This window comes from Babylonia areolata, chromosome 7, assembly GCF_041734735.1.
Source record: "Babylonia areolata isolate BAREFJ2019XMU chromosome 7, ASM4173473v1, whole genome shotgun sequence".
Lineage (NCBI taxonomy): Eukaryota > Metazoa > Mollusca > Gastropoda > Neogastropoda > Buccinidae > Babylonia > Babylonia areolata.
In genome coordinates, this window is record NC_134882.1 from 50,836,923 (window position 1) to 50,849,144 (window position 12,222).

Genomic DNA, 12,222 nt, shown 5'->3' on the forward strand with positions numbered 1-12,222 from the left:
TCTCTTTCCCTCAAACTTGAAAATATACCTAAAGTAATGTTTGTGCCTAGATATCACTGGCAGATTCTGTGAACATGTGTAATTGTCAACGGCTGTTGAGGCAGGGTGAATTATTGTCAATGCTTTCACGACAATAGCTTCCTAGAGAATAGAACACGATTCAGTTTAGGACATTGCTTTGTCAGCATCCAAAGCAAGAGAGGCGGACACATTCTGCTGTTTGAAAATTTCCGATACAGAGACCAGACCGTCAACAAAAGAGAGTAGACCAGCAAAGAAAAACTTGGCTATTTTTTATATCACATACATGGGCGTTCGCTTGCACACACACACACACACACACACACACACACACAGAGAAATCAACTGAGTGCTTACATAAGGGAACTGGGTATAGGAAAATTAGGAGTTTACCGAAAAGGGGAAAAGTGAATAGGTGAACCGGAAGTAGGCTAAACTGGACGACACCATTTCAACAGACGGTCGCCGTCCCTACCCCTACCACACCCACACTTTCTACCCCCACCGTATTCTGTCAACGTATCCTCCCGCCCCCAACGCCCCCCCACCCACCTCCCAACACACCCTCACAATATTCTATCAATCACCGTATTCACCCCAACACCCCTCCACATCAATACGCCCTCCGCCCCCACACATCACCCCCACACCCACACACTATTCTAACACTCACCGTATCCACCCCAACACACTCCCCCTCCCCCCACCCACACCTCCACCTCTTCCCACACCCACACACTATTCTAACAGTCGCCGTATCCACCCCAACACACCTCCCACCCTCCCACAAACCCATCCCCCAACCACACACTACCCTAGCAGTCACCGTCGCCAGCCGAGGACGCCGACCTGCTGCGCACCATGCGGCCCTCCACGTTGACGTAGTAGAGCCAGTAGATGACGATGAAGACGATGAAGATGGAGGGGAAGGCGATGCGAGAGGCCACGTCCAGGTACATGGCGTACACGATGCCCCTCTTCCCGAACCGTCTCCGCTTCTTCTTCGTCTCGTCGGGGTCATCCAGGGGTATCGCCACCTGAACAGGTGTTGGGAGCTAGATGTTAATTGTTGCTTATAGTCCAGTCGACCGCGCAGGGCCATGTCAGGACTGTCAAACCACACAAATACTCAACCGCGTCAACAACAAAAACTGTCACGGGGGAAGGCGCAGTGGTGGTCACCTATCATCAACTCCTACCTGCGTGTCAGTCAGTGGCTTTTTTTTCTCTCTCGACAGAACTGCAAAGAAATCAAAGCTGAATGGAATCGCCACCAAGGATAAACAAGAATGGACGTTCTGCATTTTCACTTCCATCATAAAAAAATGCCTGATTAATTTTCTTTCTGTGTTTTACACACACACGCGCGTGCGCGTGCGCGCGCACACACACACACACACACACGCACACACACACAACCTTTCTCTCCTCATCCGCCTACAAATATTATAAGTCCAATACTACTGAAGCTGAAAAAGACAAACTAAGAACAGGAGAAAAAAACCAACAACACCACATACATACATACACCACACCACACCACTCCCCCCCCCCCCCACACACACACATACTTTCCTTCCTCATCCGCCTGCAAATACTCCAATTACAATACCACTCAAGCTTTAAAACACACACACACACACACACACACGCGCACAAACCGAGTTGAGTTCAGTTTCTCAAGGAGGCGTCAATGAGTTCGGATAAATCCATATACGCTACACCACATCTGCTTCACAGCAAGCAGCGTAATCGAACGAGCGCTTACACACACACACACACACACACACACACACACACACACACACACACACACACACACCTCCCCACTCACACCTCCCACACTCCCCACCCCGGGTACTCACCTCTCTGCTGGCGCCGTGGCTCTCCATGTCTTTCGGGATGCTGAAGACCCTGCGGATGGAGAAATCCAGGCTGGCCTTCCGACTGAGCACGTTGACCACGGCAAACTCCAGCAGGGCACAGAAGACAAACACCAGGCAGGTGGACATCCACACGTCTATGGCCTTCGTGTAGGACACCCTGAAAACAAAACAGTGCATTGCACTGATTTGCCTTGCCTTGCCTTAGCCTCGGCCTTGGCCTTGGCATACCATGCCATGTATTGTATTCTATTCTATTGCATTCCAGTTAATTCTATTTTATTGTATTGTGTTCTGTTATATTGTATTCTGTTTTCCTCTATTCTGTTGCATCACATTGTGTTGTATTGCATTCCTGACGGGCGCAGTTGCCGAGTGGTTAAAGCGTTGGACTTTCAATATGAATGTCCCGGGTTCGAATCTCGGTAACAGCGCCTAGAGGGTAAAGGGTGGAGATTTTTCCGATCTCCCAGGTCAACATATGTGCAGACCTGCTTGTGCCTGAACCCTTTCATGTGTATACGCAAGCAAAAGATCAAACACGCACGTTAAAAATCATGTAATTCATGTCCGCGTTCAGTGGATTATGGAAACAAGCATGCACCCCTCCGAGTAACGGAGTATAGCTGCCTAGATGGCGGGATAAAAAAAAAAAAGTCATACACGTAAAAGCCCATCCTTGTACATACGAGTGAACGTGGGAGTTGCAGCCCACGAACGAAGAAGAAGAAGAAGTATTGCATTTCAATTAATTCTATATATTCTATGTTCTATTCTATTCCATTGCATTACACTGTATTGTACTGTGTTATGTTCTTGTCACGACATATTCCTCTGTGTGAATTTCGGGCTGCTTTCCCCAGGGAGAGCACGTGCTTCCCTTGTTCTTTCAGCCTGCAAGTGTTATTTGTTTTCCCATCAAAGTAGCTTTTTTCCAGTGATTTTTGCCAGGGACAAGCAGAGAAGAAAAAGAAGAAGAAGAAGAAGAAGAAATAACAGCAACAGCAGCAGCAGTATAATGAAGTCATCCTCGATTTCCCTTAGAAAACCTCCTCTAGTTGATCCACTGACCTGGGCAACGAGGCGTTGATGGAGGAGCTCTGTGTGGTCATGGTGAGCACGGTCAGCACGTGAAATCCCACTCGTGCATATGAGTGAACGTGGGAGTTGAAGCACACGAACGACGAATGAGGAGAAAGAAAAAAAAAGGAGGGAGAAGAAGAAGAAAGAAGCAGGAGGAGGAAGAGGAGGAGGAGGAGGGAGGAGGAGGAGGAGGAGGAGGAGGAGGAGGAGGAGAAGAAGAAGAAGAAGAAGAAGAAGAAGAAGAAGAAGAAGAAGAAGAAGAAGAAGAAGAAGAAGAGAGCGACAGACACACAGGGACAGAGACACAGAGTGATACGGATGGACAGATGGAAGAAAGTCAGATGGCAACAGTGAGACAGTCAGGCTGATACACACTAAGAAGTAGTAGCAGTAGTTCTAGTAACATAATCAAATCATCCTCGATTTCCCTTTAAAAAAATCTATAGGGTGAGACACTCACCTGGGCAGCAGCAACAGCAGCAGCAGAAGTAGTAGCAGTAGTAGTAGTAGGAGCAGCAGCAGCAGCTACTGCAGTAGAACTAGTACAAGCTCTAGTAAAATCAAGTCATCATCGATTTCCCTCAAAACAAACACCCCCCCCCCCCCAACCTTCTCCAGGGTGACCCACTGACCTGGGCAGCGAGGCGTTGACAGAGGAGCTTTGGGTGGTCATGGTGAGCACGGTCAGCACGCCCAGGGAGATGCGGCCCGGCACGGAGTTGACGGTCAGCCAGAAGGAGATCCAGGACAGCATGACTATCAGGATGGACGGGATGTACATCTGAACCACGTAGTAGGTGATGTTCCGCTCCAGGTAGAACACCGCCTCGATGCAGCTGTGGTTGCCTGGAGCAAGACGGAATGCCTGGTTGGTGGATACACAGCATTGCAGAAAGGACAGGAAATACATTTGGAGACACCCGTCCTTTGACACCACACAACCGACAGGCCTGGTGAACAGTTACTCTGTGCGGAACCGCAATACTCTGTGAATCATAGAGCTGAGGAGGACGAAGGAGACGAAGGAGGAAGGAAGGAAGGAAGGAAGAAGGAAGGAAAAAGGAAGAAGAGAAAGAAGAGAAATAAGACGAAGAGGGAAGGAGGAAGAAGAAGGAAGAAGAAGGAAGAAGAATGAGAAGGCCAAGTAGTAGTAGTAGTAGTAGTAGTAATAGGTGATGTTCAACTCCAGGTAGAACAACCGATAGACCTCGTAAACAGTTACTTGGTGCGCAGCCGCAATACTCTGTGATTCACAGTTGAGGAACAAGAGGAAGATGATGATGAGGAGGAGGAGGAGTGGGAGCAGGAAGGAGAAGAAGAACTAGTAGTAGTAACAGCAGTTGTAGTAGTAGTTGTAGTAGTAGTAGTAGCAGGTGATGTTTCGCTCCAGGCAGAACACCGCCTCGATGTAGCTGTGGTTATCTGGTGAGGTGGAGCAGGATTAGATGTGTATGTAATGCCCTTGGTTGGTGTAGCATTGCAGAATAGATAGGAAAAAAAAAAAGTAAAAAAGGAGAGACTCAGACTTTGACACCACACCACCGACAGGTTGGAGTGACAGCCTTGAGGTAACGTGTCCGCCTAGGAAGCGAGAGAATCTGCGCGCACTGATTCGAATCCCGGCAGGGAAGGGGAAAAAAAAAAGGGGGGGGGGGGGGGAGGGGGGTGGCGCTCTCAATGTAGCGACGCGCTCTCCCTGCGGAGAGCAGCCCAAATTTCACACAGAGAAATCTGTTGTGATAAAAAAGAGTAATACAATGATACAGAAGTGGTGAACAGTTATTTTGTGCAGAACCGCAATACTCTGAGTTAAGGAACAAGAGGAAGATGATGATGGTGGTGAGGAGGAGGAGGAAGGAAAAGGAGACGGAAGAGGAGGAGGAGAAGAGGAAGAGGAAGGAGGAGAAGAAGAAAAAGTAGTAGTAGTAGTAGTAGTAGATGTTCCGCGCCAGGTAGAACAACGCATCGATGCAGCTCTTGTTGCCTGGGAGGTGGGGCAGAAAGACTGGGTTTGTTTGTAAAGTCCTTGGTTGGTGTATAGACAACACTGCAGAATGGACAGGGAAAAAAATACCCACACACAAAACCCAGACTCTGACACACAACTCACAGACCTGGAGGAATCTGGTGAACAGCTATCATGTAAGAAGCCGCAATGATCCATCAAAGAGTTGTGGAAGAAAAAGAAGAGGAGGGCGACGACGATGACGAGGAGGAGGAGGAGGAAAGAGAAAGGAGGAGGAGGGAGGAGGAGGAAGAAGGAGGGAGAAGGAGGAGCAGAAGGAGGAGCAGAAGGAGGAGGAGAAGGAGAGGAGGAGGAGGAGGAGGAGGGGAAGAAGAAGAAGAAGAAGAAGAAGAAGAGGAGGAGGAGGAGGAAGAAATGACTCACACAAGCATACCACCAACATTACTACCACACAACACCACGAACAAGCTTCCAAGCCCACCTGATTTCTGGTGGTACTTCTTCTGGCACCGCGTGGAGGCGCTGCCCACGACCTCAAACTGGGGCAGCTCCACGTTCTCGTTGACCAGCACAGAGTCCGTCTCCAGAGCTTCCGGGTCGTTGGGCTCCGTCCGGTTCATCCAGGCCAACACTATCTTGTCGTCCGCGTAGCCGACTGAACAGAACAAAGAGGGGGCACAAGACCGTTAGTTAACCAATCTTTCATCGGTCCATCCAGGCCAACACTATCTTGTCATCTGCATAGTCGACTGAACTGAACAAGGGGTTGTGGAGGACTATTAGTGAAACCAAATGCTTGAGGAGACTACTACACATCTCCTACAAGGAGCACAAGACCAATGACTATGTGCGGAACCTGGTCATCAACCTTGTTGGGCCCCAAGAACCACTGTTAGCGACTGTCAAACGACGGAAGATGGCATGGTTTGGTCACGTCATACGACATAACACCCTCTCCAAAACCATCCTGCAAGGGACTGTAGAGGGAGGGTGCAGACGGGGGCGGCAGAGAAAGAGCTGGTCCGACAACGTCAAGGAATGGACCAAAATGACGATGCCAGATCTCACGACAGCTGCCAACAGAACGGCGTGGCGAGCTATGACATCTTCCTCATGTCCCCCCAACGACCCCAGCGGTCGAGGGAATGAGTGAGTGAGTGAGTGATTAGTGAACCAGTTTGACATCGTTTCATCCAGTCCAACACTATCCTGTCTGCGTAGCTAACTGAACAGAACAAAGAGGGGGCAGAAGACCATTAGTTAACCAATCTTTCATCGGTCCATCCAGTCCAACACCATCTTGTCGTCTGCATAGCCGACTGGACAGAACAAGGGGGTGTGGAAGGCTATTATTTAACTAATCTTTCATCGTTTCATCCAGGCCAACATTATGTTGTCTTCGTATCTGACTGAACGCCCTGTGCGGTCGGCTGGACTATAAGCAACAAGAACAAGAACCAATCCGACTGAACAGAACAAAGAGAGGGCAGAAGACTATTAGTTACCCAATCTGTCACTGTTTCATCCAGTCCAACGCTGAGGAAGATTATTGGTGACCCAATCTGTCACCGTTTCATCCAGTCCAACGCTGAGGAAGATTATTGGTGACCCAATCTGTCACTGTTTCATCCAGTCCAACGCTGAGGAAGATTATTGGTGACCCAATCTGTCACTGTTTCATCCAGTCCAACGCTGAGGAAGATTATTGGTGACCCAATCTGTCACTGTTTCATCCAGTCCACGCTGAGGAAGATTATTGGTGACCCAATCTGTCACCGTTTCATCCAGTCAAACACTGAGGAAGATTATTGGTGACCCAATTTGTCACTATTTCATCCAGTCCAACGCTGAGGAAGATTATTGGTGACCCAATCTGTCACCGTTTCATCCAGTCCAACGCTGAGGAAGATTATTGGTGACCCAATCTGTCACCGTTTCATCCAGTCCAACGCTGAGGAAGATTATTGGTGACCCAATCTGTCACCGTTTCATCCAGTCAAACACTATCCTGTCTGCGTAGCCGACTGAACAGAACAAGGGGGTGTGGAAGACTATTAACCAATCTTTCATCGTTTAGCCGATTGTAGCTCAGCTCCGCCCGCCAACACAGAGCCATATAAGAAGGGGAGGAGGAGGGGCGGAGTGTAAAATATCGGTTCCGTTGAACCTGTAAAAAAATTAAGAAAAAAATAGAATTAAAAAAAAAAAAAATGCCTGGGGCAGTCAATTCATATCAACTATATCTAGGGCTCTGATAGGATGGCGAAGCCCAATCCTCTTCTCACATCGTGTTTTTATTTTATCTTCCCCAACAGAAACCCAGTAACCGTTCACACCTGGGTGGAGTGATGAAAATCGGAGATGTGTCTTTCCCAAGGACAAAGCACCAGGCCGATTCGTGGCTTGTGAAACTGATTATTGGTAAATACTGGATGGAAAGTCCAACGAATCACAGATCAGGCTACGGCGCCAACTGATGATAAACAGTACAGGGAAATAGGTCCAGAACCCCCCCCCCCCGCCCTCCTCCAAAAGAACGCTTCCAGTCCGTTCATATATCTCTGATCATCGAGTAGAAGGAGAAACTATCAGCATTCACTTTGCACTGACCGGAAGTTTATCCCCCCTCTCCTCCTCCACTAGACCTTCAGTCTGGGCGCTAGTCTTGCGGTTGAGAGAATAAAACCCCGAGGTCCCGTGTGCAGTATGCATTTGGCTCACGTAACAGAACCCACGGCAGCAAAAGGGTTGTCCCTATACAGAAATGTCCAGTTTGGTTAGCAAAACAAATATACCGTACTTGCAGACAGAAAACATGGGGTGGCGCTGCACTGCGGCGAAGTGCTTTCCGTGGAGAGACAGCAGCCTGAATTCCACGCAGAGGAATCCATTGAGAGAAATACACTATACTACAATGCGATGCAATACAATGCAATGCAGTACAGCACAGCACAGCACAGTACAGTACAGTACAGTGCAGCACAATGCAGTACAGTACAGCACACCACAGCACACCACAGCACAACACGCAGAAAAAATACAAAAAAAATGGGTGGCGCTGTAGTGTAGCGACGGGCTTTCCCTGGGGAGAGCAGCCCGAATTTCACACAGAGAAATCTGTTGTGATAAAAAGAAACACAAATACAAATACAAAAACACAGCACAGCGCAGTACAGCACAGCACAGCACAACAGAGTACAGTGCAGTTCAGTACAGTGCAAAATAGTGTGGTACAACCCAACCCAACCCACAAGTCTCCACACTTGGGTCACTCACAGCTCATGATCTGGATGGAGCAGGATTGCTTGTCAAAGGGGTAGTACCGGAGATTCATCGGACAGCTCAGCGTCATGGACAATCTGAAAAAAAAAAATCAATAATAATGTTCTTTCTTTTCATCGTTTGGGCCTTTTGGCGTTATGATGTTTTGCGTGAAGCATTTGGAATGGTTTTCAGCAATGTGGCACTGGCGTTAAGTACTGTGATGTGCATCATTTAGGCATTATTATTTCTTCTTCTTCGTTCGTGGGCTGCAACTCCCACGTTCACTCGTATGTACACGAGTGGGATTTCACGTGCATGACCGTTTTTACCCCGCCATGCAGGCAGCCATACTCCGTTTTCGGGGTTCAGGTATTATGATATGTACAATGAGTGTTGGGTTGTTGAGAGGTGTTTTTTTTTTTGTGTGTGTGTGTGTGAGTGAGTGTGTGTGTGTGTGTGTGTGTGTGTGTGTGTGTGTGTGTGTGTGTGTGTGTGTGTGTGTGTGTGTATGAATGTGGATTAGTGTTTGAGTGCTTAGTTGGAGATAAGATAAGATAAGATAAGATAAGAATAACTTTATTATCTCCAACTGGAGAAATTTGGTCAGGTGCATTATCACAACATAGACAAGTAAACAACATGGGGACCATAACTGTAAAAGCCAACAACAGCCCCAACAAATATTACGAAGATACAAATGTAAAAAATATCACATACATCGTTTCATACATACATCCACACACTGCAGGTAATAACTAGTATTCTTAATGTAAAAACAGAAAGAATTAAGAAACATTATTTGAATATAATTATAAACATAGCCTACTATACTGCACATTGATTATAATAGACAGATAAGATAAGAATAAAGATGAATTGCGGAAAACCACAACCAGATAATCAGCACACACCCGCACCGCACCCCCCCCCCCCATCCCCCCCACCCCACACACGCGGATAACTTGATTAAACAAGAGTAATAAACTTATGTTCTCAAATAAAAGCATTTCACATATTCGCTTTTAAAAACATTGCAATTACTTATTACATCGTAATTATTAAACAGAAATATATTTAGAATATGGACGTTAGCATTAGACATATTCATTGTACATTCATCCTGCATATTGCACATTATTCTTCCTACATATTGCACATTCATTATAACCAATTATCACATTTTAAGCTCAGTAAACACACACACACACACACACACACACACACACACACACACACACCACAACTAAAACAAGGTACAGCCTATTATGCACGGACTTTCACACGTCTCACATGAGAGTGCGCGCGCGCACACACACACACACAGTTCTCAAGAATTTAAAAGGTGGATTGAACGTGGAATAAAAGTCTTCAGAGCTCTGGATTTCAACTTAAAAGTTCTGTAGCGTCGTCCTGATGGCAATAGCTCATAATACTTTGCTAAAATATGGGTGTCGTCAGTTGCTATCTGCCTGCTTTTTTTAACCACTCGACTTTCATACAGCTCTTGCATACTAGCTTGTTTCACTCCCACAATTTTACTGCATACACTCATGACATCGTTCAAAACACGCTTACTCCTCACTCCCAAACTTCCATACCAGCACATAAATGAAACTGTAAGCACAGACTCGATACAACATCGATAATAACTTTGAAGAATATTTGAATTTATACCAACATTTCTAAGCTTCTGTAAACAAAAAATTCTAGTTTGACATTTCTTATGAATGGAATCAACATTTCTGTCAAAAGTCAGCTTATTGTCTAAGATGGTCCCTAAATATCTATATTCATTGACCCTCTCCACTGTTTGACCATCAATAACAAGGTCAGCTACAGGCAAGGGGTCTTTCCGAAAATCTATTAACATTTCTTTTGTTTTCAATACGTTGAGATCCAGATAGTTTTTCTCACACCAGGAACAGAACTTTTTAATTTCTCTGAAATAAATAGCATCAGAGTTGGACAGATCTTCAATTGCTGAATCATCAGAATATTTTATGACAGGAGTTTCCTCCGTGCCTCTGCAGTCATTTGTGTACAGTGTAAAAAGAACAGGGGACAGCACTGTACCTTGGGGTGCACCAGTAGAAGTAGATTTTAGAGAAGAGTGGGCAGAATGAAAGCGGACGGACTGAGTTCTATTGAGAAGAAAACTTATTATCCAAAGAGTAAGCTTCGGATCAACATCCATGCCTAGCAGTTTGAGGGCAAGGAGATGAGGTTGTATTGTGTTAAAAGCAGAAGAGAAGTCAACAAAAAGGATACGAACGAAAGATCCCGTGTTATTCAAATGAAGGAAAGCATTATGAAGGAGAGTTAGGATAGCATCGTCAGTACTTCTGTGTGCTCTATAAGCAAACTGAAGAGAGTCAAGCTGCTGTTCAGTGAAAGAGGTCTGCCCAGGGTTGTGCATGAAATGTTTCGTTTTACATCAGTAATATGATAATTACACAGTCAAAACATGCTAACAATACTCTACCATAAATGACCTATATCATGACCAAGGACGATACACCAATCCACACACACACGCACACACGCACGTACGCATACACACGCGCGCGCGCGCGTTGCGCGTGCGCACTAGCGGACACACGCGCACGTACAAACGCACACACACACACATACACAAGCATCATGTATAGATAATATTAAATCATCTGACCCCCGTTGGGACCTGAATGTTATAAAGTAACATCACTGGTATTGAACACTGGAATTCAAACGTAAACAGCGATTAAAATAAACTGGTGATAAAAACCGATACAAAACGATCATAGTTTTTCCCATTTTCATTTTCATGAATTTCTCCACTTTCTAACAACCCCCTCCCTGCCTTCTACAAGTTGTAAAACTTAAACACTGACTTAGGATTCAAATATCACACACACACACACACACACACACACACACACACACACACACACACACACACACACACACACAAATCCTTATGATTTCATGACAATAAATGAAGTCCAGTCACATATGCCCATCAGGATTAGCACAGGATGGAGGAAAAAGAAACCCATACATACAAAACAAACCCGAGAAAAAAAAAAAAAAAACACCCAACAACTTCTGACACAAAACAATCGCCATACCAACCCTAACCACCACCACCCCCGCCTCCACACTACCTGGAAATGTACAAGATTGAGGCGTCTGGGTAGAGCCGGCTCATCTTGTTGGTGATCATGACCTCGTGGAAGGACGCCAGCTTCTCGTTGGGGAAGAACAGGTCGGGCACCCAAATCCGCTTGATGTTCTGAGAGTCGAACTCCAGGAAGTTCTTCTGCTCCATCTCGAACGTGGTCCTCAGGTGGTGGTTCAGCAGCCGGTGGTCACGCCAGCGGAGGTGGAGCAGGAGGCTGACTGTGAAGTCCTGCGAAGGAGACAATGATAATGACAATGATAGTAATAATAAAATAATGTATGAAAGTCAGTCGTGTTCGACTATGACCATTACAGCATAAGAGGTAACTGCTGTGTGGGCTAGAATTTGATTATAGTGGAGAGTGTCTTGCCCAAGTTACATCCCAACTCTCTCGGCCAAGAGGGTTTCTGGACAGTCGGTGCTGGTTCGATTCCCAAAGTCGAACTAGCCCCCAAGGCTGCATCGCTAAGGGCCAGCCAAACCGGGCTCCTCGCTCCTGTTTGAGAGTCACAGTCCTTCACAAAAGACTTAGCTGTAACTGATTTCCCTCTGCAGTGGATAAACCATTGGTAAAACAGCTCCTCACCATTCTGTTGGTCCAACTGTAAATTCATGTCAATCTATGATATAAGCTCATACATACTGGCCGTAATAATAAGTAATAATTATAATAATGGTAACAGTACTACTACTACTACTACTACTACTACTAAGTAGTAGTAGTTCAGTTCAGTTGCTCAAGGAGGCGTCACTGAGTTCGGACAAGTCCATGTAAATGCCACACCACATCTGCAAGGCAGACAGATACCTAACCAGCAGCATAACCCAACGCGCTTAATCAGGCC

At 46.2% G+C, this 12,222-nt stretch overlaps 1 protein-coding gene across 1 annotated transcript in view; it reads right to left on the minus strand.

Moving 5' to 3' along the window:
* Positions 1-836: 836 nt before the first annotated feature.
* The window catches only part of LOC143283871 (glycine receptor subunit alpha-4-like), a 144,258-nt gene continuing 132,872 nt past the window's right edge, over positions 837-12,222 (minus strand). The window contains exons 4-9 of the mRNA XM_076590251.1: positions 11,361-11,605; positions 8,230-8,312; positions 5,435-5,608; positions 3,620-3,833; positions 1,887-2,064; positions 837-1,058 (exon numbers count right to left, since the gene is read on the minus strand). Coding sequence (XP_076446366.1) covers positions 837-1,058; positions 1,887-2,064; positions 3,620-3,833; positions 5,435-5,608; positions 8,230-8,312; positions 11,361-11,605 — 1,116 coding nt within the window. The remainder of the gene's footprint in view (positions 1,059-1,886; positions 2,065-3,619; positions 3,834-5,434; positions 5,609-8,229; positions 8,313-11,360; positions 11,606-12,222) is intronic.